Consider the following 22,237-nt stretch of genomic DNA (forward strand, 5'->3'; position numbering starts at 1 on the left):
TTTTGTCTTGGAACGCCCGCCAAAGCTCTTATCTTTAAAAATTAGCGGATTCAATGTTGTTAAATGATGTTCAATTTTATATTTAAAAACTTAAGTTTTACGGCGGCATTCGTTTACTCTTTTCTTCGATATATGAGTTTTGAGTTGTCAATCGAACTTTGATTATTGGGTCACCTATTTGCCATCCTCGATCCTAGCACTCACGCTAATATTCATTTCAATCAGTACATCCAAAGCTCTTTTGGAGAGTTTTAAGAGAAAAAATTCCGATTTTTTGGATCTCTTCATAGTTGAAACTTCGATCCATGACAATTCTGAGATTAGAGAAAAATCTATGCTGTGAGTTTTGAAGGGTAAATCTACTTCGACATAAAAGAATCTAAATCTATATGAAAAACTCCCAACGAAACAGTTGAAACAGATTATATCACAATGTTATGATTGATGATGAACAAATTGTCGAAACGTTGTTATTTTTGATCCGTACCTCGTTTCATTTAAAATGATTGGATGTAACTAAAAATCACAATCAAATTTATCACTGTCTCTTAAGTGATTGGCCGTTGCCATTTTATAAATACGACTGATTAATAGTCAGTTACCATATTTTGACAACAATTAGCCATCATTCTTTAATAACTACTATCTGAAGTTCAACTCTAAAGATAACTAACATTAATCAAATTAATTTTATGGAATGCGATGACAGTTTTCACTTTATAAGACCACAAACAGTATTATTTAAGATATGATTAATTTCTTTCAGGTCGGAGATCAAATTATTCGAATAAATGGTTTTACTATCGAGGATGCTGTACACAAAGAAGTTCTCCAGTTGATTTCGAGTCATACTCACCTCACTCTCAAAGTCAGATGTAAGTTTGGTTTGTTTATTACCAGCATTAAATGAATCTGAAAGTAAAAGTATATTTATGTTGAATGTAGATATAATTAAGTTTTCGCTGTGTATTATCGTGGGTTGGTAAATGCTAGAACAATAAGAACTGATGAAGATTACATCAACAAAATTAACAATGTTCTAGGCGTAAATAAAGTACTTGATGACTTTTGAAAAACCTCAAATAATATTATTACTTCTGCAACCGTTTCTTTGTCAAAGGAATGTTCATTGTACTAATGATTATGATAATGACGTATGCCACAAGATAACATTACGAAGTTATGGAATATAAAATATTATTCATTATTTATTAATAATAATATATCGGCACCTTAGACGGAATAAATATATTGACAATGTTATGGCAGCATTAAACAGTCTAAGGAGAAATTAGGGTTAGAACACCAACGATATTTATGATTTTTTTTAAAGCATAAGAATTAATATAAGTTATCGAAATTTTGAGATTATTTTTTTTCATATGTTGAAGTATATAGACTGAAATTTTTATTGAAAATCCTTCAAAAACACTGAAATGTGTGTCTGTCAAGCTGGTCATGATAACTGGTGTAAGTGGAAACAAGCTGAAGCCTTAGGAAAGAAGCACTTCGAAATCCTTTATATCTTGAGGTGCACAATCAAATTTCATGGATATTCAAAGATTTATGACTTATTAGAGAGGTGTTTGGGCAACCACACTCAAAACGCTAATAACAAACTGAGCTCCAAACAAAATATTGGAGCGAAGCATCCAAATAGTGGGTTAAAAATGATTGATGTTGCGTCATATTCCTATATTTGCTTGTTCATTTAAGTATGTCCAATATTTGTTTGAGAATCTCATTTGAGACCCGATAATGCAGGCTACAATTATATATATACATAACACCGCCAAAAACCGTGTCGGCCTATGGATTTGATCCTGTGCTATAACTATTCTTCCCATCTTCTTATACCAAATTTTCTTATATCTGTATTGATCTCCTAAATACATTTCACCTTTTTTATATTCCTCCTCTTGTATGGAGGATTGTAAATTGCCGCAAAAACTAATTAATTTACATCCACATTGAATTGGGAGGTCAACCCACTAAAGATATTTATCGATGAAGAATCCTCAGAAACTCAGACCCAAAAAGTTAAATGATTGGGCATTTATCTTTCTTTAAAAATTCACTTCTTAATCACTTTCAATCTAATAATTGATTAATTGTAAGCCGCATTCAAATCTCATTTGATCACAAGTTTCAAATAAATTATTTATCTTGATGAAATCGTTTTGAAATTTGTAGAATAAAGTTTATTGAATTGAAAAAACTGAGATAAAAATTGTACTTTTCCAGACTTGAACCCGTGTCCATTTGATTGTATGGAACTAATCTAGCTAATAGCTAATGTTATTAATATGAATAATTCTTTATTCATATTAATTAATATTATTAATATTAATAATTATTCATATTAATTAATTAATTAATTCAATGGTTTTCATTTTGTGGAGGAATACCACTTATGAATTAGCATTTAGTTTGGTGCAATTATAGAGTGCAAACTAACAGATTAAATTAAATAATGTATAATATTGACTGCAGTAAATTTGTAAGAATAACCCTGTATATTCAAATTCATGATTATGCAGTGTATAATTGAAATGACAAGTTAACGTTCATAAGTATTATTTACAGTTTTCTGAAAGAAATATTTATAAATATTATACACTGTATGAATTGTTCTTGGTGACTGACAATTTTTTGAAAAAAATCAATCTTTAGAAGATGGTGTTATTCCTATTGTACATACTAATGACCTGCAGATGTTGAAGTGGAATACAAAAGTTTTTATTTTTCGTTGTTTTTGCAAAACAGAACTCTTCCATTGTATACAGCTTGTTTTGATCACCTTGTGAAAAATATAATTATAGATTTCCATTCTTCAGGTTTTACTTCTTTCTTCGTGTCGATTTGAAAGATTCCTAATGACCAGGTGTGCGCTGTCCGCATGCTGAGATAAATTGTATCTTCTACCTACTCGGATTGTGCAGTATTGTTTACTGATATTATAATGTTTATGTACTTAACGTTTCGTAACAAAAATAAAATACCTAAGGAAATTTATAGTCAATATGATAATTTATATCATTATCGTAATGTCATAAAAATTTTTCCAGCAAACAATAGGGTCCATTTAGTGGTCGGTAATTTGAGTATTTAACATATTTAAAAATTTATATATCACTTCTTATTTATGAATTTAGGTTGAATTGTATTATAACTCAAAATATTATGTATCACAAATATAAATTAATGATAATTTGAATAATAACACGTGACAGAAAACATGTTTCTATTGGTTACTGCGGTTGTGACGTAGAAAGTAAGTAAATACTGAAACGTGGTCACTGCGTGTCACCTTTCAAACGCCATTATGTTGTTGTGAGTGGAGATAATTGGTTGTTTAGTGCGATTTGTATATATATATATAATGGTTTCAAAGACTATTCTAATTGAAATCATGGCCGAAATAGGATTTATCGAATCAAGATCGGACAATCTACCTAGGGTAGATGGATTCAAGGCTGCTACGTTCTTTGCTAATAATCAATTATTTACTTCGGCTGAGGTACGTGGAGTAAAAGCAAATACGTAGGTACTGCTAATTAGACTTTCTTATAGTAACGTCATTTGTTTGCTTTAACTTTCTTAAAATAAAGATGATAGCTTGGAAGTTTGTGTTTAAATTAAAGCTTTCGATGTAGCTGACTCAACAGTTTTATACGGTGAACAGCTTGTACAAATCATTTTGGTAGTTTTTCCATAACTGCCTTATCACTAATATTACTCATTTATAATACTTCTAAAATGGTGAAGAAACTTTTAAAATATTTGACGGAGAATCCCTTTTTTAGCTTCCGTAAAATTGATATTCATTAATGTTTCTACATCTTTTGAACAGCCAGCTGAAGTTGAGGCACTAAGTAGTTCTTCGATAATGTCGATTTTTTGTCGTTTTAATACCAACGGACGGGTGTTTCACGAAATGACCTTTTCTGGTCTTTCTTGCAATCGAATTTGGTTGGAACAGCAGTTTTTTTTAGAATTGCATTGTACCTATTTCCACATCATATAATTTTCCAAATCTGTTTCAAGCTACAGTAAAAAATAACAATAAGTTAACATTTTCTAAATGCTAATAGATAAAACTTACATTGAAATGGTCTCCACAAACATATACTGGGTTATAAACGCCGATAAAGAAACGGTTAGAAAAATTTTACACGAGGAATTACACATGACAAAAGTCTGTGCGAAGCTAGTGCCAAAAAAACTGACTCCTGACCACAAACTCTTGCGTCAACGGCTCTGCCCATATTTCCTTGATATGTTAGAAATGTAGAATAATTTTTGTAACAAAACCCTTTTTCTTAACCAGTCTCGTAATTTAATAGCCAGACCTTGTATCTTTAGTTCTTACTATCCTATTTTGATAAAAAAAGCTTTAGCAATAGTAAATGATTAACATGAGCACTATAATAAATACTTCTGGCACAAATACATATTGTAATGTTTTTCTTCTAATTAATTTAAAGTAGTTTTGACAGTGGAAATTTATACTCTATACTATATTTATACCCTAATACTTAAATATTCATTAATTTATATAATTTATTCAAATTTACCTTTTACGTTTTATTATTTCGATCCATTTACTGACTGATAAACAAGTGCTTATTTATACAAAAAGAATTTCTCAATAATTCTAGAACGTAAACAAATAAAAAGGCCTAAAAAGTATATTTAAAAATTCGTTTTTATTTGATTATTGGTGTCATTTTTTAAATATATCACTGTCTACACGTTTCCTATAGAAATTTGAAAAAATATTTGAGAAGGGTAAGTTTGTAGGATTTGCAATTAACATGCAATGAATTTTTTAGCGAGAGTGGACCAATTCCTTAAAATTTTGAATAAAAAAGAGGTTATTCCAAAGTTTATATAAAACTGAATACTTCAGCTATTTTAGAAGTTTTCTGAGAAATCTGGCGGAAACTGTAAACAAGTTGTAGGTAACAAAAACTCTTTCTGATATTTTCATTAATACCAATCAATGAAACTGTCCTTTCCATTAAGTATCTTTGAGATATGATTAAATTAATGAAGATATGTGGAACATAATAAACTTTTTCTGATCTTTTAAAAAGTACTGCCAATAACAACGGGTTGATATTAGGAAATTATCCGATTTTATTAGAGCCGACTTCATTTGTTTTTAGTTGTAATGAAGTCGACTTTAAAAACAGTGTTATCGGAAGATTGTCGTAATCGACACATAGCTACTATTTCTTAGCTGAAATTTTCTTTTTTTTTTTCATAAAGTTGTGTTAGTAATTTCTATTTTTTATTCACTTGAAAATCCAAGGTAAGCGTACACAAAATGACATTAAAAATTCTAACTATTTATTTAAATTGAACCTAGTTTACGAATCTATTAGCAAATAACCTACCAAAATATAATTTTTTCTATTGAACCAGTCTGTCGTAAGCCAAACTATTTTTGACAAAAGACAACAGTTAGATATTGTAACATAACAATTATTGAAATAAAAAAATTAGTGCTTCACGGAGGGTCAGCTTGGAGCAATCATTTTGGCCGGAGCTATGATCCTATTGAAAGAGGATACAGGATACAAAATTAAAATTTCGTTTCTTTATCTTCGTCCTCATTGCGAAAACAGAATCTTTGATTGAGAAAATTGAGAAAAAAACTGAACTATACAGCAAACACTGGAAATGTGGTTTGGATTAAAGCCGATATTCTTTTATCTTCACTTTCCACAACACATGAGTTATATAGGCAACTAGCCATCGATTTAAAGAAAAGGAAAACCATTAAGCCGATTTTAATAAATGTAATGCCTTCCTTTATTAAAAGACGGCGCCAACTTTATTAATGGCGCTTTGTGCGCGTGCGTACCTGTCAGATATGTCACAAATAAAGTGGATTTTATTAAAATCGTCATTCCGATAATTCCCCATTGATAGTAGAAGGGTTTGTTAAATTAATTGTATGCACAATTTATATTTATTTGTGGGTTTTCATGATTATTCAAATAAATTATGAAATGTAAGCTTTTAACCTCTCGAAAACTCATTTCATTGTCATTGAAATTCTACATTTATTGCTCGAACCCAAAACTCAAACAAATAATCATCCAAGGGGGGCGTGGGACAGTCCCCCCGCTCTAGAGATCAAATGTAGCTAGCTGTAAAGCGACCAAAGTCCTAAGGCAGTGCTAGCAATTGACTTCCTTACCTATTAAAAATTTTTTTATTCGCATGGCATGACAAATTAAGGTTTAATGTATATTGTAGAAAGTAATGAAATATTCAGAATAACATCAAGATTTTGACATCTTTTTTTAAAATCGCCGTCATCTTCATCACGACTATATTAGATTTGCAAAAACGCAAGGCCATTAAGCAGTGTAAAAATATATAGGTAGGTATGGTGTGTTTGTGTACATTGCATTTCTTTCTATGACAGCCGTTCACCAGCATTCACGATACTTTTGGATAATTTGTGTGCGGCATACCTAAAGTAGAAGTTATTATTAAGAACACACAATTTTAATTGGTTTTGTGGACAATGCCATCTGTAAGTGTTCTTAAGTAACAGCAATTGTGGCACGTTAGGTTTAATCCAACAAATCTAGCAGTTGTTGATGTCCTAAAATAAACAAATTCCTTTTTCCCAAAATGGAAAAAGCATTAAAAATTTTGATCGTTTTACTATGCAGGACCTGTACAGTAGAGCGATGCTTCAGCAGCCGCAGAAGACTAAAAACATGGCTAAGAAGCACCATGGCAGAAGATCGCCTTAATGGTCTGGCATAGATGAGTGTTAATAAATAAAAACCTAAATAATTTTACTGATTAAGTGGTTGAAAGTTTGGCAAAAAATCCCCGCTGTTTTAATTCAATATTATTTTTGTTGAAACAAATAACTATTACTGTGTTTAAGTTTGATTTAGTTATTGTGCTGTCGAGGGCTTGTGAAGTTTTATTCATTAATATTGATGTTAGAACCGTTCTGATTACAATCGTCATCGAGGCAAAGACTTCCAAACTGTTACACATCATGCTCTCGACTGTACTAGGCGTTCATATTTTTTATCCTCCATAATATTACCCCATTGGCCCCCCTTAGTCATAAGCTGGCGACGCCCTTGTAATCATCTGTACAAATTACAGCTAAAAGTATCAATAATTCACTGTACTAGAAGATATTTTTAGAATTCTTGATAAAACTTCTACAATAACTATTAAATGAAATAATATAACTAATAGCTGAAGACCTTGCAGTATGTGAAACATTTCTTTTTGTTGGATTTCTATGCTCGCCGTATGCTTTCATGTTAGGTGGTCTTAATTACTGAGAGTTACTTGGGAGTCGATACACATTATTTTTTGCACTGACTCGGGACGGTTACTGGGGCGTTCTTTGTCATGTTGTTAGTAGGATAATTCCAGGTTTCTGAAAGAGTTTATTGAGTATTTTCTTTAAAAGATTTATAGCACTGGTTCTAGATAAACTGAATTTTTTATTTGAGTTCATTGAAAATAGAATCAATCCACTGCTTTTAGGATAAAATCAAATAGTATTAAGCTAGTCGTTATTGAATATTGAGAAAGAATCGAAATCGATGTGTTATATCTAATTTTAAAGATGTTCATAACGTTATTAAGTTTCATTTTTTTACTGTATGAAACATCTCAAAAAGAATTTATGTTGTCGTAGCAGCACCAAAAATGAATAATTATTGATTAAAATTTCTATATCTTCAGCGTTTGCTATCGACTGTTTTTTTCCTCATCATATGTTATTATTTTGAATTGATTCAGTATAAATTCAGTATAATTGTTTTTACACATATTCTATATTAACGGCTTTTTTATTTCTTTTTCTAATGTATACTTTCGGATGTTATATAATTATTTCGAATGCCATTAAATCAACGTTATAATAATTCTATGGACTAACATAATAAGCGGTTCAGAAGACAACGGAAGTGCTTTTTTCCAGTTCGTTGTAAAACAGGTCTAACTTCTTGAATGTATTCTTTATTTTGTTATTTCTCGATCATGTTATGATTAACAGTAGCGTAGAGACATATTGAACTTTGGTTCAAACATTAATTGACTGTTTTTTTTATTTTACACTATTGTATCTTCCCATATAACTAAAATTGACGGATCATATTTCAGTTTATAAACGAAATTGACGAACTCTATTCTTTCTAAAAATCTTGAATGAGTTTTTTCTATTTCTAAGCATACATTTAGATACGAGCTTTATCAGTAAAAATTTATCGAGCAAAAACGTCAAAGAAGTAAGTTGAAAATTCGAGATTATCGGTTTTAGAATTTGTTTGATATACGTATGATTTTACCAAGCATTTTTGACATATTCATTTTATTTATAAATCAAATAATAAGTGGATACTGAAATCCAAATGAACTTTTTTGCGAATTTCAGGGTTTTAATTAGTTAGATGGAAATGTAATTTTCGCATATACATGACAATAAAAAAAGTAGGAACATTTTGTAAGGTAGACTCTATTTGCTACAAAAAATATGCTTCCAGTATATACTATTTAACTAATGGTAGAAATAACTTCTGACTTGATTTTTCTTCATTCTTGCTCTTAATATCCTCTAACTACAATACGATTAAGTTTTGCGACATTCGGTATCATTTCTTAAGCAGTGCACAGAATGAGAGCGAACGCTCAAGACGTTCATAAATGTTAAAAATACACCCCAAATTTAAAGCTGCACAGATTGAACACGAACATGACTATTTAGGAATTGATTCTTTAGGAATTGCCATAATATACTGTAAATAATAATAATAAAAACAATTTAAAGAATTTGCCACCAACTTCAGATTCTATTAACATAATCGGATCTGAACAGCTTCACGGTGCATGTCGTGGACGAATTGGTAACAATACTTTCGGTGGTTGATAGTAAGCCTTTCACATTCAACTCTTACTAAACATCATATCTAACCTGAAATTTCTGGAACCGTTGGTGATATTCACGCTGTTTACACTACCACTACATCAACACTCACAATGACATTGTCTGAGTTTAACTTCAGTCTCTGAAGACGATAACTTGGTTATCGAAACGCGCGTCAGACAGTGTAATTTTCAGTGTTGGTGTACTGGTAGTGGAAACATGACGCTGGTTCGCCAGTAAACATAACCTTAAAAGTGCGTGTATATAAAGAATTTTGAACGGTGATCAAACGATTATGAATTATTTATAATGAATCAGGGATTATATGATCAACTTATAATCTTATTGAGCAGAGACTTGACAAAACATTCAATAAGAGAATCTGATTGTTTATTAGATCAGGAAGTTAATCACCAGCTCTTGTTATGGAATTTTTTTCAAAAGGGAAAATGATTTCCTATATTCTATCAATTTGTAGTTTTCATATATCCAGCTGACTGTTTGTTATATAAACAATCATGAGCACGTACAAAATCTGTCAGCCTTTCACTCGTAATTTTTTAGGATATATGCAACTACACTTGAAAAGTTAGGTTATGTTTTAGTTATGTTATGTTTTACAAGCACGATCATTGTGTGCGTTATCACAGTTTTCAACAAGTTTAACTATTTGTGACATTTATGAACGTCTAGAGCTCGTCAGGTTCGCTTTCATTCTCTGCATAGCTTTAGAGACACCTTAAAAGAAGCCTATTATAATTTTTTCGGATGGCGGTACGTATCCAAATAGACACGCGATTCTCTGTACTTTTCTTCTGAAATAAGAAATCTAGAAATATCAATACTTAGGCGTATGTAGAACCAGGTGATAATCGGATGGAGTTTAGCTTTGTAATCTATAATCCAAATTCTACTCTAAAGCTTGAAATAAACTTGTGTGATAAATAGAGAGATGTCTCACAAATACGCATGCCTAAAGAGGCTGTCTACAATCAAATTCATTCCAATAAGTTCCGAATATCATCACCAAAATTTACAAGAATTGAAACTGGTACTAATAAATGATAGAAATTTATGTTATGATAACTCTCCCCATGTTGATCAAACCTTTTCGTTGTTACGGTAATTTCTGATTGGTTTAAGTTATAATTTTGAATTTTAAATCCGATAAGTGGAAGAATTATAATGAAGAATATTATTACATTCATTGTACCCGTTTAACTAACTTAATGGAATTTATAATCTGTTTAATATTAATAAACAATAAGTGACTAAGTATGACTAAAATTTTTAACTTTTAAGAGATATTTTCAACAAAATATTTCTTAAGGTAGCTATTTCTTTGTTTTGACTAAATGAATAAATATTTTGGATATATACTTTTGGATGTGATTTAGTCCTGTCTCTATATCTCTCACGAGGTTTGACTTATATTATCAAAACCTTATTTTGGAATATTTCTATGATTTCTATATTAGATTGGGCAGATTTCCCTAACAGTACGTCATATGTCCAAATGGCTCCAATTACACAGAAAATATCTTAAAATACAGGTTACTTTTTTTGGTCCTAATATGGTTCTTTGGAGTAATCAGGACTAAATTTATTTCATATCAGTGATGTTTCACATGTTTTCCATTCTACCTTGTACTCTAAAGATGAAAAAGAAGAAGTAACTGGTTAAGCTCTTTAAGACACAATTTTCAATCTTACTGTAACTTTGCTAAGTTTAATAATTTTAATAACAAACAGATGCTGATTAATCGATACCAATATCATTCTCCATAATATATCACCTGTCATCTAACTCTAATCGTTGAATATAAACCAATAATCTGTATACCACCCTATCATAGGCGATATGACAAAGCTATCTGCAAGGTAGGGGTCGTAATTGCTTAATGCTGATCAAAACTTGCTTGTACAGAGGGTATCTTAATTCTCTCTTTTATTGAAGACGTTTTTGGAAACAAAAGTTTAAAGTAGCCGTGACGGCAAGGAAAATAAGTGAAGTTCAAGGTCAAGACACAGTTTATAAGCGAACATGTCCCAGCGTTGGTTCAATCAACTTAATAGTGAAGTTTTGACGTTTCCATATCATTCGCGTTCAGTTCGTCCACCTGCGTCGGATGTTGAGGTTACAAGAGAAGCAGTAGACAACCAAGCTAGTCTCAGCACTCACCGATCATTGAGCTCCATTCTAAAGATACTATACGTCGCCATTGCACATTTTTACTTGCGATTAAAAATGGATTTAGATAAAGGACAACTACCAGATCGTTGTGTATCAGGTGGAATTAAGAATATTTAGTGTACGTACACGTATGAAATCATTACAGATGGTCAAGCGATCTATGCCGAAGTATATAGTGGGTTTTCTTACAACAACACAACGATAAACCACATACTGCGAAAGTTACCCGGAATATTAGCAAAGAATTTGGTGTTATTGAACTTCTACCACATTCACATTTATTTCATACCTCGCCACGGAAGATTACTATTTATTCAGATCCATGGCGATGTTCTTGCCTGGGAGAAAATTTGAATCCAAAGAAGATACTGAAAATGCATTGCGATAATTTTTTGGATCTAATCTCAAACAATGGTTTTACCAAGGTCTCAAAGAGCTAAACGTTGAGTTGAAACCATTGAATGCGATTCCAATATCAATGCTTTCTTTTTGTATGATAATTTCATAGACAAAGTAAACATTGAAAACATTATTTATAAGACAACGTCTACATTGAACATTCAAACGTATTTTGACATAAGCGAGTGAATTTATGGTTAATACTCATAGTAGAGAAACTATTACATCCAGAAATAGAAATACCGTAGAAATAATTACCTTCATCCGTAAAGCGTGGAGTAAAAAGCAAAAGCCGATTTATCGGCCAATAAGTTTATGTTAACAGTGACTCCAAAGACAAAATTTTCATTCATTGTTTAGAAAAAAAGAAAAACGATAACTAGTCAATATCATGCTTAGCCAATTTACGCAACAATTCATTGTCTCCTTAACTATATCGACCTTGAACTTGATCGGGCTCCCGCCGATAACTTTCTGCTCCCAAAGTCAAAAAATGTGTAGATAAAAAGCGACCACAAATAATTAAAGAGGTGATGGTAGAAACCAACGCTCTCATAACTTTTTTCTTATGAACTTAGATAACAGTAGGTACTAAAATATTTTTTCTTCTTGAAAATAAAATGAAAAATACGAGTCATAAACACATGTATGTATGTTAAACATGTTATAATTCTTATCGACTAACACAGTACTAGTAATATTAAACCACAAATAAATTTATTTTGACTACTCATCTAAACAAAACTGTCTTGATAATATTTTGCTATTTATATCCCCAATTTTTCTGGACGCATTTTCATCGCATCTTGAAATTTCATGATCACTCGGCAAAGTAAACGATAAGCAGAGCCGGATTCTCTTTGAAGTGGTCTTTCTAGAAGTTTTTGAATTTACTGGGTTTAACGTTATTAAAAAATCCATCGAGTTTTTTTATTGAAATCCTCATAACATTTGAAAATGTATGTTTTCACATCAAACATATAAAATCTCATATCAAAAGGGATTTTAAATTTTGATATATTTAGATTAATTTTTTATAAAAATTTTGTAAGAATCAATTATTTTATACTATCAAGTTATTGGTAATAAAGTGTAAAAATTGATGTTGGTGACATTTGTATTTTCCAGTATTCATAAACTCAATAAAACACTTCATTCTATTTAATTTTTAAAGAAAAACATTGCTCTTCAATATTATCTCCAAATTGCTGAATGCGATCAGCGACCGGTTGTTTTATTTGTCTATGGATTTTTAAACTTTAAACATTATTTATTCCTCTCAAACTGCTGTCTACTGTTAATTCTCATGAACAGCGTGATTGATAGGTTATTGAGGTTTGGCTTTTCGCCATTTCAGCATAAAAATAGCTTATTAGTATTAAGCTTTGGTGCAAAATCCGCTGCTCGATAACAATTATCAAACACCTAGAATCAATAATGCAACTAAATAAATATCACGTCCCAACGAACGGAAAAGTGATCAAAATCAAAAGTTACATCAGGTTTTATATTTGAAACTTCAAGCGAAAATTGAAAATCTTGTTCTGGGCTAAGATCCACAATCAGGTGATCTGCCTTAACCCGAGTTGCAGTTTCCGAAAAGTCCTGATGTCGCTGGGAAAATTTTCATTTTCGAGTTAACATTGAATCTGTTTTCGACTGAAGCTCATAGTTTGATATTATAGAGATGGAAGTGGATACAGAAATTGCACACTACTGTAACCTCAAGACCGTATTTTTGTGGTAATTACGAAACAAAACCATAATAGTCCTCCAGTATTATTTTAAAAATATCCTTGGCAAATTCTGATTTCATTCAATCATCTCTAGTCTTAACTTAAATCACATTAGCTTACTAAGTCTACTTTGTGATATTTTATGGGTGATACATATATATTTATAATAAAATAATCATTAGCACATCTCCTGTATCAATTATTATAATTTTATATTCTAAATTAGTTGAATAATAAACTAACTTCGGGGCTGAAAAATTTTATACCTTTATTTGGAAAAAAATTTGAAATGGCCACGCCTCTGATTTTTAACAACATGATGACTTATAGGTTATTGTCCCCAAAATGTTTTCTTAAGCTCAGTATAAGACTGCGATTTACATTATATTTGTTATCGAAAAGATGGCGTAACTCTTGAAAATGTATGTTTAGTTCATAATCACTTCTTCATAAAAGATCTGCAGTGAAAAAAGAAAAATCATACGTGAATAAATTGAGATAACAAATTGCTTATTATTAAGATATGTCGGGTAATTTAACAGATTTAATTTTAAACGTCTTATAGATTGTCCAATGTAGTCTTAAAAGTGTTTACTGCAATATATAAGTAGGTAGAGACATGGTTATTTGCAAAGACATCCACTTTTAGTTGGATGTTTTTGGTGGTTATTTGTGAGGACATAATTATTTCTCATATATTCATATTTGTATAAGAACATGACACCAGTACACCAAACTTTTGTCTTCAAAAAACTCAAACTCACTGGGATCTGAACAGTTTTTTAAATAATAACTGGCTGTACTTCTCGTTGGAAATATTCAACTTCTATTTTACTAACATGATTACACCCTTTTTCCATTGTTTTGAGCTAATTTTAGAAAACATGACTTTGATATTCTCCAATTTATAAGCTGCATTGAATTGCCTACTGTTATTTTTAACGGTTTCCCATTTAAGCTTGGTCAAACTTGAATCTGGATTGTGTAGATGTGACAATGACTTGGTATGACTTCATCAAATTTATAATTTGTATACCTATTCTTTGTTTTTTAAGCTTAAACAACAAATTTTTACAACCATTCAATCATTTTATCTTCCGGTGAATTCCTATTAGGTGTTGGATTAATTTGTACCGATTAATGAATTGTCACAAGCTATTACGGAGTTGGAATGTAGGTTTGTTATGAGTTTTTTTTGTCATTATTTACAGAAATTCACCTAATTAAATTTGAATTATTTGAATCTTTAGTTAGAAGAATAAACCCAATTTTGCATCGTTCCAACTTCACCCTTTTCTCTTTGTAATTTTTGAACAGTATGATGTGTAGTTATTAAAATGCTTCTACTATTTCCGTAAACTACATGAACCAATAGTAGAAAACGTTTGATCTAACAATGTCAGCTGGTATTCGGTAAAAAAGACATTTTCCGATACGAAATGATTACTAATCAACCTGTCTCGCTTGTTTATTGATACAGGAAATGTATTAAGAACAATTTTCAGGTTGCCAACGCTAAGTCTTTTCTAATCACATCTTCCTCATATGGTTTAATCGCTAGTTATGGATTGTTAAACAATATACTTCATCTCAGTTGGATTACCAATTTATTTTAATATACGTTCAACTATATATCAAGTTTAACAACACACCATTATTTACAAATCGATTTTGCTTCCTGTCGGAGTACTGTTTATTCTGATCACTAATTTATTGAGATAACCGTTCCTTTAGGAGTTTTTTTATTCGGGATGCTTTATTCGATTAAGGATTCCTTGGTATTACTTCAACAACATATCAAAATAATTTAGTGCCACCGAATATTATAAGCCGTTAATATACCTTGGAAGGGAGATAGTTTGGTTCAACAGCTTATCATATTGGAACGGAGCATTCGACAAGGTCCTACATGTACCAGGTAAGGAACTTAGATTAGCCATCGGTCATATCTCAGTAAAAGATTACATTATAAAAAATGTCTGTTAAACAGTTCCTGCTCATTTGATTTGTATAAACTTGATTTTGTTTGGAAGAGCTTTTACGCAGCAATACAGGACATGGAAGTTTATTTATAGGGCCAGCCAGATCTCCAGACCTAACTTGCTTATAATTTTATTTGTGGGGCCAAATAAAAGATCTCTTTTACAGTAATAGACCCATGATAAGACATGATATGATTGAAATAAAACGACCCCATTTAGACTTAAAGAGAGTACAATGTACAGTGTCACAAATTAGTGAAAACAAGCGAAATTGCATTAATTAGGCTTCGGATTATTTCTTTTTTCACCGAATTTTCTAGATCTATCAACCAGCGACTTTTTCTTGTTCTTAAACTTTAAAAGGATGCTGAATGGATAGAAATTTTGCTTTGATTATACTGAAATATAGATTGAGGATAAATAAAAATCATACAATTGAATAATGAAATCAAATTTTGTAAAAAAACTTTCATCATTCTCTATTGTAGAAAATAAAAATAGTCAGCTTTTGAATTATTTTTATTATTGAATTATTTTTCACGTGCAAGTCTTGGACTATTTAGAATTGTTTCCCAAAAATAATTTTCTCTTGGAAAACCAATAAAAAAATATGTAATGTGAGCTTAAACACCAAGCATAAAAAAGTTTTTGTTTAAATTCTATTTCAGAATTAAATTGATTAATCGGATAAGTTAGCGGTTTTTCAGAACTAAAAAATGTAATCGCCTTTAAAGAATAATTTACAGCTAAGAGTCAATGACCTAATTAAGTAAAATGACGCATCGAGTATATTTGCTAAACTGACCCCATGACGATACAGAGCCGTTAGAATATCAGTGATTGCATTCATTTAAGAATCGATAGGAAACTTCCTGGTGAAGTTCAAGCCGGTGAATAAGTTTACACGGTACTAGACATGACGGTAAAGTACTGTTTCAACCAACCATGAAGAAATAGTTATCACACCCACGTTTTTCTATGTAAAACAGACACTTCCTCCTACAGCCACTATGTATGTTTGCCGTTATAGTTTTGTTATATCGAGTATTATGGGATCCACAATACAATTTACGACAATTGAAGTGTACCAAAAGATTTTTTACAATATTTGTACGGCTTTAATTTCATGGATATTTGAAATAAATCATATGAGACGCAAGGTACCGTTCAATTAATCATATTTTCCATTTTTTAATACCACTAGTTTATTTTAGGTTGTACTGAGTAGATTTATTTGAAAAAATATATATCACCTTCTCCTTGTACAAATCATTAAATTTTGATCACCGGGCACAAATCTCGTCTAGATTTCTGCATGTATTGTAGATTTACTTAGACTTAGTATAATTAAGAAATTCTATCCTATCCTAACTAGGGTAAGAAAGTAAGAATCTTTCTCGTAATGAAGTAGGAGGAAATGTATTTATGAACACAAATAGCATTGTTGTAACTTTTGACTTCAATAAAGTCCAACTTCCCAACGAATTCAAATTAATACTCCAACACACGTTTCATATCTGACAGATACATGGCTTTCTAAGACAGGCTAGGGAGGCTAGCGAGGACTTCATCCCACCTCTTCTATTTCTCCAGTTCAACACTCTCTGCCTTATGCATGATTCAAATACGGTACATTATTTTATTAAAAATAATGAAATAATATTACGAAAACATATGATATGTATGAATAATATACTATGTAGTGCGAAATCTGCTCAATGAGGCGGATGTAAAAGGAAAAATTTCAGCGAAACAAAAACCACTTGTCGCGTGGCAAGTTTCGTAATGAAGAAGATGTCCGTTGGCCAGTACCCCAATCTTCTTTTTCCAAGCAGATTTGGCTACTACTTCCAAATTTTCATTTTTTTTCCAGGTCTAAGAACGTTCCGACCATTCCTCGTCCTGAACTGATTCAACTCCACTTTGAAATCGTTCATACCATTTGTAAATACTCTATAGAGTTACTACATTACCATAGACAGCTTTAACATTTCGTGATCATCTGGAATCAAATCTTAATGCTGTTCAAGATCTATGTGCCAAAATAGGCACTGCAAACAAGATCTCACTGCGGCCGCTGCAGTAGAAAACTGACAAGCTCGAACATATCATATTTCAATTAAAATAAAGGTTCATCATTTTTTTTAACAGCTCGTATTTGATCTCCCAATTATTTTGATCCTTTCCGTTCATTCAAAAAATAAAAAAATAGTTACCCATATTTTCACATATTTGCACGTTCAATTCACCATTATCGTATTAGAGGTGGTAGGCAGTACTAATTTTATAATTAAATAAAACGCGCCCGTTTACTTCACTTGTTATTTTGTCTTTAGCAATAATTGTTTTATTTCTCAACATATACTTATGCGGTGGTTTTAAACGCTATAGTAACATGCAGAATGCCACGTTCTTAAAAAATAGATCGTTTAAGTATCAAGGATGATCAGTCACGATTTTGAAAAGGGTATTTATAATCTCTTTGAATTAAAACGGAATAAACAGAATAAATTCGAAAAAAGAATATCGCGTAGGAGAAAATTAATTAAAATAGGGTACTTGCATGGTTTGAGAAAAAATAGTTCTGAATAGTTCATATTTTTCTAATTCTTTAATCAATATTTATAGAGAGAAAAATATTGAAAATTAAAAAATTTTGTAGGTAGTTCAAACATTTCAGTGAGGCCGCCATATTGCGTGTAAAATAAACACTGAACATATGATACAAAGTAAATACGACAGCTATTCTCTTGGTTATTTTAAAACAAGCGTTATTATTAATTATTATTAAACTTTCATTCATCTGAAAAATGGTAAATAGATCGTGTTTTGTGCCAGGATATAAAAATACCACGATTAAAACACTCGATAAAGTTTTTTTATGATGCCAAGAAATTCGAATATATAACAAAAATGGTTTGCAAGTGTTGGTCGTTTTGACGATCCTGCGAGATGTAATTATTTTTGTTGTTAGGATCATTTTAATGTAAGTAAGATCCAGATTTAACTTATTTTAGTATCTTACAGTTTATTATGCTTTTAATTTTTAACGTGATTATGTAATAATGTAAGAACTTAACCTATGAAATGTTTATTAACTTTATTCTTTTATATAGAAAAATATTTTATTTATACGTAACTAATAAATAAAAACTGTATTATAAAAGCATTGCGCTATGTTGCCGGCAACGATAACCTCGTGGTCATAAAGCAGATAGCAGTTCAATGTTTTCTTTCAAACCTATAACGTCACAACCGAAAACCAACGAGAATTTTTATGTAGTTAAAAATTTGAAATTTTAATTGAATATTTAGATATTATTTTTTCATTTTTAATTAAATATTTTACTGATATTATTTCATATCAAGAACTTATAAAATAAACAAATGACAAATGAATATGCTAGTTATTAATAAATTGAATTGGTTGCTTTTCATTTCGACTTATCAGGGATATGAGTGTTGGCTTATCTCATTTAATTACGAGGGCACTGATGAACCACTTTCAAATTCCTTTCAGATGTTCAAGACTGCTTTTTATTTTGCAATTATAGATCCCGGGATTTACTTGACATCTGTGTGGAATATTTACTTTATTATCTGATATTTAATAGTTATAAGGAAGAAAGACAGTGTACAAATAACTTCATATTTTCGCGGGTGGGAAACAGCCAACTGGAATATTGGATATGATAGTCATAAATGTAATCATTCCCCGTTTTCCAAATTTTACTCTGGCATTAGGAATTTTTCTAGCCTATTTGGCGAAAGAAGTTTTAATAAATTAGAAATTATTAATATTTGTTAAGAAATAATGATACAAGAAAGGCTCACAAATTTAGTCATCATCTCTATCAAATCCAAATTCTCAAACAATATTGATTGTTAGTTAATAGTCAATTATTACGTGTAGGATTTGTCAAAGGACTGATTTAATTTTTTTTTGTTTCTTTATGTTCAAGTTGTTATTACATTATATTTTGTGAGTAACTACTGTTTCATTTTTCTAATCTATTTTCATTTGAGAAGTAATATTTTTCTCAGTATCTTGGTATTGTTTCCAGGTTATCATCTTGTTGGCTAAAAAATTAGGGGGTGTATCTAGTGAATAGGGGCAAGAGGAAACAATTCAATCTTTAATTTATAAATTTTGGCCATTGGCCAATAACGGATGTGTGAGCAGGTGCATTGTCTTCATGAAACAACACAACACAATTTCTTCTTATTCAAACGCGCCCGTTTTTGGTTGGCAATAAGTTCGCATAATCTTTTTCAATATTTTTGGACTCTCCACCTCATTTGATTGACCACTGCGATGCTGGCCTTCGTAGGTATTATCGCCTCTTTCAAGTTCTGCTGCAGATTACTTTGATAACAAAGGAGCAGTCTCACCCAGAGTAGAATCTAGTTGAACTTCTACATTAGTTTACATGTTTACAAATTCACCCACTATTGATAGCTGCCAAGCAAATACTAAACAACGTGGCGTCTTCAATCTTGAAACATATGCTGGATACATTATGCACTTTCTAATAAAGTGCTATTTCTCAAGCAACTACCGCCATCTCTAGGTCAGGTTTGGTACTTCTGGGACCTTCTTTGTACTTTAAGAGAAATTACGTAATAAAAAAATCTTTTCATCCTCAGATTAGGCACATTTATCGAGAAAAAGGTAAAGGTGGAACCTAATCATGTATTATTTAGAAAAAATTTAAGAAATTTATAAAATTATATTGTGATTGAAAAAATACACGCACACAAACATAAAATATACATTAATCAAACAAAATATTTTCATATTCGTTGCTTGAAGAGTTTTCGTCAATTTCATGGGGCTTTGCATGTAAAATAAGTGGAACAATTTCAGGTGAAAAGATATTTAGATTTTTATTGTTACTTTCCTTATGCCAGATATTCTCTAAAATGTTTAATTCGAGCTTTTGCGGCCCAATAGGTAACATTGCATGTTTTATTATAGTTGTACCATGAACGTCTTAGACTAGTTAGAAAGAATAATTCCCTCGAGGTTCATTACTAGTATAATTACAAATCCCGAAATAATCACAACTCTTCTCACCGATTGACCTTTAGTATCTTAGATGAAATACCAAGGTTTTTGTTCCGTATTAAAAGTGTAATTAAAGGAAGAAACCCATAGTTCTCCAATAGATTTTAGTTTTTTTTTAATGCCTGAAAAACAAACTGTGCAACAGGTCGTTAGAGTGGGGAAGACAAAAAAATATATATCAAACTCAACCGCAGTTTTCCGGGACTAATGCGTATTTCGATCAGTAGCCAAGGCCTCAAACTTTCAACTCCATCAGAAGGAATAGCTAGATATACGTAGATACGGTAACTTTTATATAAATGAAAGAAATAAGGATTGAAATTTTTTTCGGAATTAAAGCCACTTTTCAAAAATTAATACCAGAATATGTAACTAAAATAAAAATTAAAATGTTTTGATAGATAGATAAATACGAGGAAATATTGAAAAATTCTTAGTCTACTATAGAACCAAACAAAATTTCAATGTCAAAATATTTTATTACTCAACATATTCTCCTCAATTGGATACATTTATTACAGCGATCCTGCAACATCACTAGACCTTTAAAAAATGTTTCTACTTGCTCTGCAAACTAGACTTTTACAGCTTTTATTACCTCTTAGTTGGAAGACAATTTACGACCTTCTAAACTTTTTTTCAGTCGAGGAAAGAGATAATAGTTAGATGAAGCCGATTCTGGTGAATAAAGGGGGTGTTCTAGTAATTCAAACGAATTTTTTGCATGGCAACATCAGATTTGTGTGCAGGGGCGTTGTCCTGTAAAAATAAAACACCTTTGGATAGCTTTCCGCGTCTTTTCTATTTAATTTTTTCCCGTAGAGTATCGAATAGTAATTTTCAGTAATTGTTCTATCCTTATCCAAAGAATCAATCATGATTACTCCATGGCAATCCCAAAAAACTGAAGTAAGAACTTTTTCAGCAAAATTTTGGACACGAAACTTCTTAGTCTTGGAGAACCAGAGTGTCACTATTCCATCGATTGTTGCTTTGCTTCTGGATCGTAGAAATGAACCCAAAGTAACAATTCGGTTCAAGAAGTCTACATCGTTTTCAAATTGAGCACAGATCGAACGCGATGCTTCTATCCTTGCACGGTTTTGGTCAACATTCAAACATTTGAGGATCCATTCTGCAGGAATTTTTCTCATGTCCAAATTGACGTAAACTACATGGTTAACGCGTTTGTATGAAATATCTGTTGTAGCCCAATTCGACGGTCTGACAAAATCATGTCATGAACTGCATTGATATTTTCGGGGATTGATACAGAAATTAGCCTTCCCGATCAGTCATCATCTTCAATGGAAAATTTACCTCTTTTGAAGCTTGCAGTCCAATTTTTCACGGGCGCATACGAAGGACATTGACCACTAAGGGTATTGAGCACATCTTCGTAAATCTGCTTACCTCTTAACCCTTTTAAATACAGGTACATGATGATGGCTCTATACTCAAAGTTTTCGATTTTCACAATTTCGGTGGACATCTTTTTTCTTTCTTTTTCATCTTTTTAATTTATCGCGTAACTCTGGTTTACTTTTTTGACGTCGCACTTAACACTGACACTTCTAATAAGTTATTGTTTGTTGCTATGGTAACACAATATTTTATTATGCAGGGAACTGGTCTAGGCTAACTGGATATAAATATATCCTCGTAAGTACCTTCAGTATTCGGATCTATTATTTTCTTAGACAGAGAAGAATCGACAACAATCGACGTCAAAGTCTCTAATTCAACACCGACGCCTAAGACACCAATTATAACTGTTGCCTCTACTGGCTGCAAGTACACTTGTGATATAAATACAATAGATATAAAGTAGGTCGAATATTTATCTTGGTGTAGTTTGTTATCGAAATTACCTGTCTGTTTGCTTTGGCAACACATTTTGGAAATTTGACTTATGACTCATAGATCGGTCAAATA

General features: G+C 31.2%; 1 protein-coding gene across 3 annotated transcripts in view; it reads left to right on the forward strand.

Annotated features, from left to right (window-relative positions):
• The window catches only part of LOC130890765 (harmonin), a 79,959-nt gene that overhangs the window by 35,400 nt on the left and 22,322 nt on the right, over nucleotides 1-22,237 (forward strand). For 2 of the 3 annotated variants that reach the window (XM_057795067.1, XM_057795068.1), the window contains exon 3: nucleotides 767-875. In XM_057795067.1, coding sequence (XP_057651050.1) covers nucleotides 767-875 — 109 coding nt within the window. Of the gene's footprint in view, nucleotides 1-766; nucleotides 876-18,196; nucleotides 18,221-22,237 lie in introns of those variants that run through there. The other variant, XM_057795069.1, reaches the window with a different exon arrangement.

This window comes from Diorhabda carinulata, chromosome 2, assembly GCF_026250575.1.
Source record: "Diorhabda carinulata isolate Delta chromosome 2, icDioCari1.1, whole genome shotgun sequence".
Lineage (NCBI taxonomy): Eukaryota > Metazoa > Arthropoda > Insecta > Coleoptera > Chrysomelidae > Diorhabda > Diorhabda carinulata.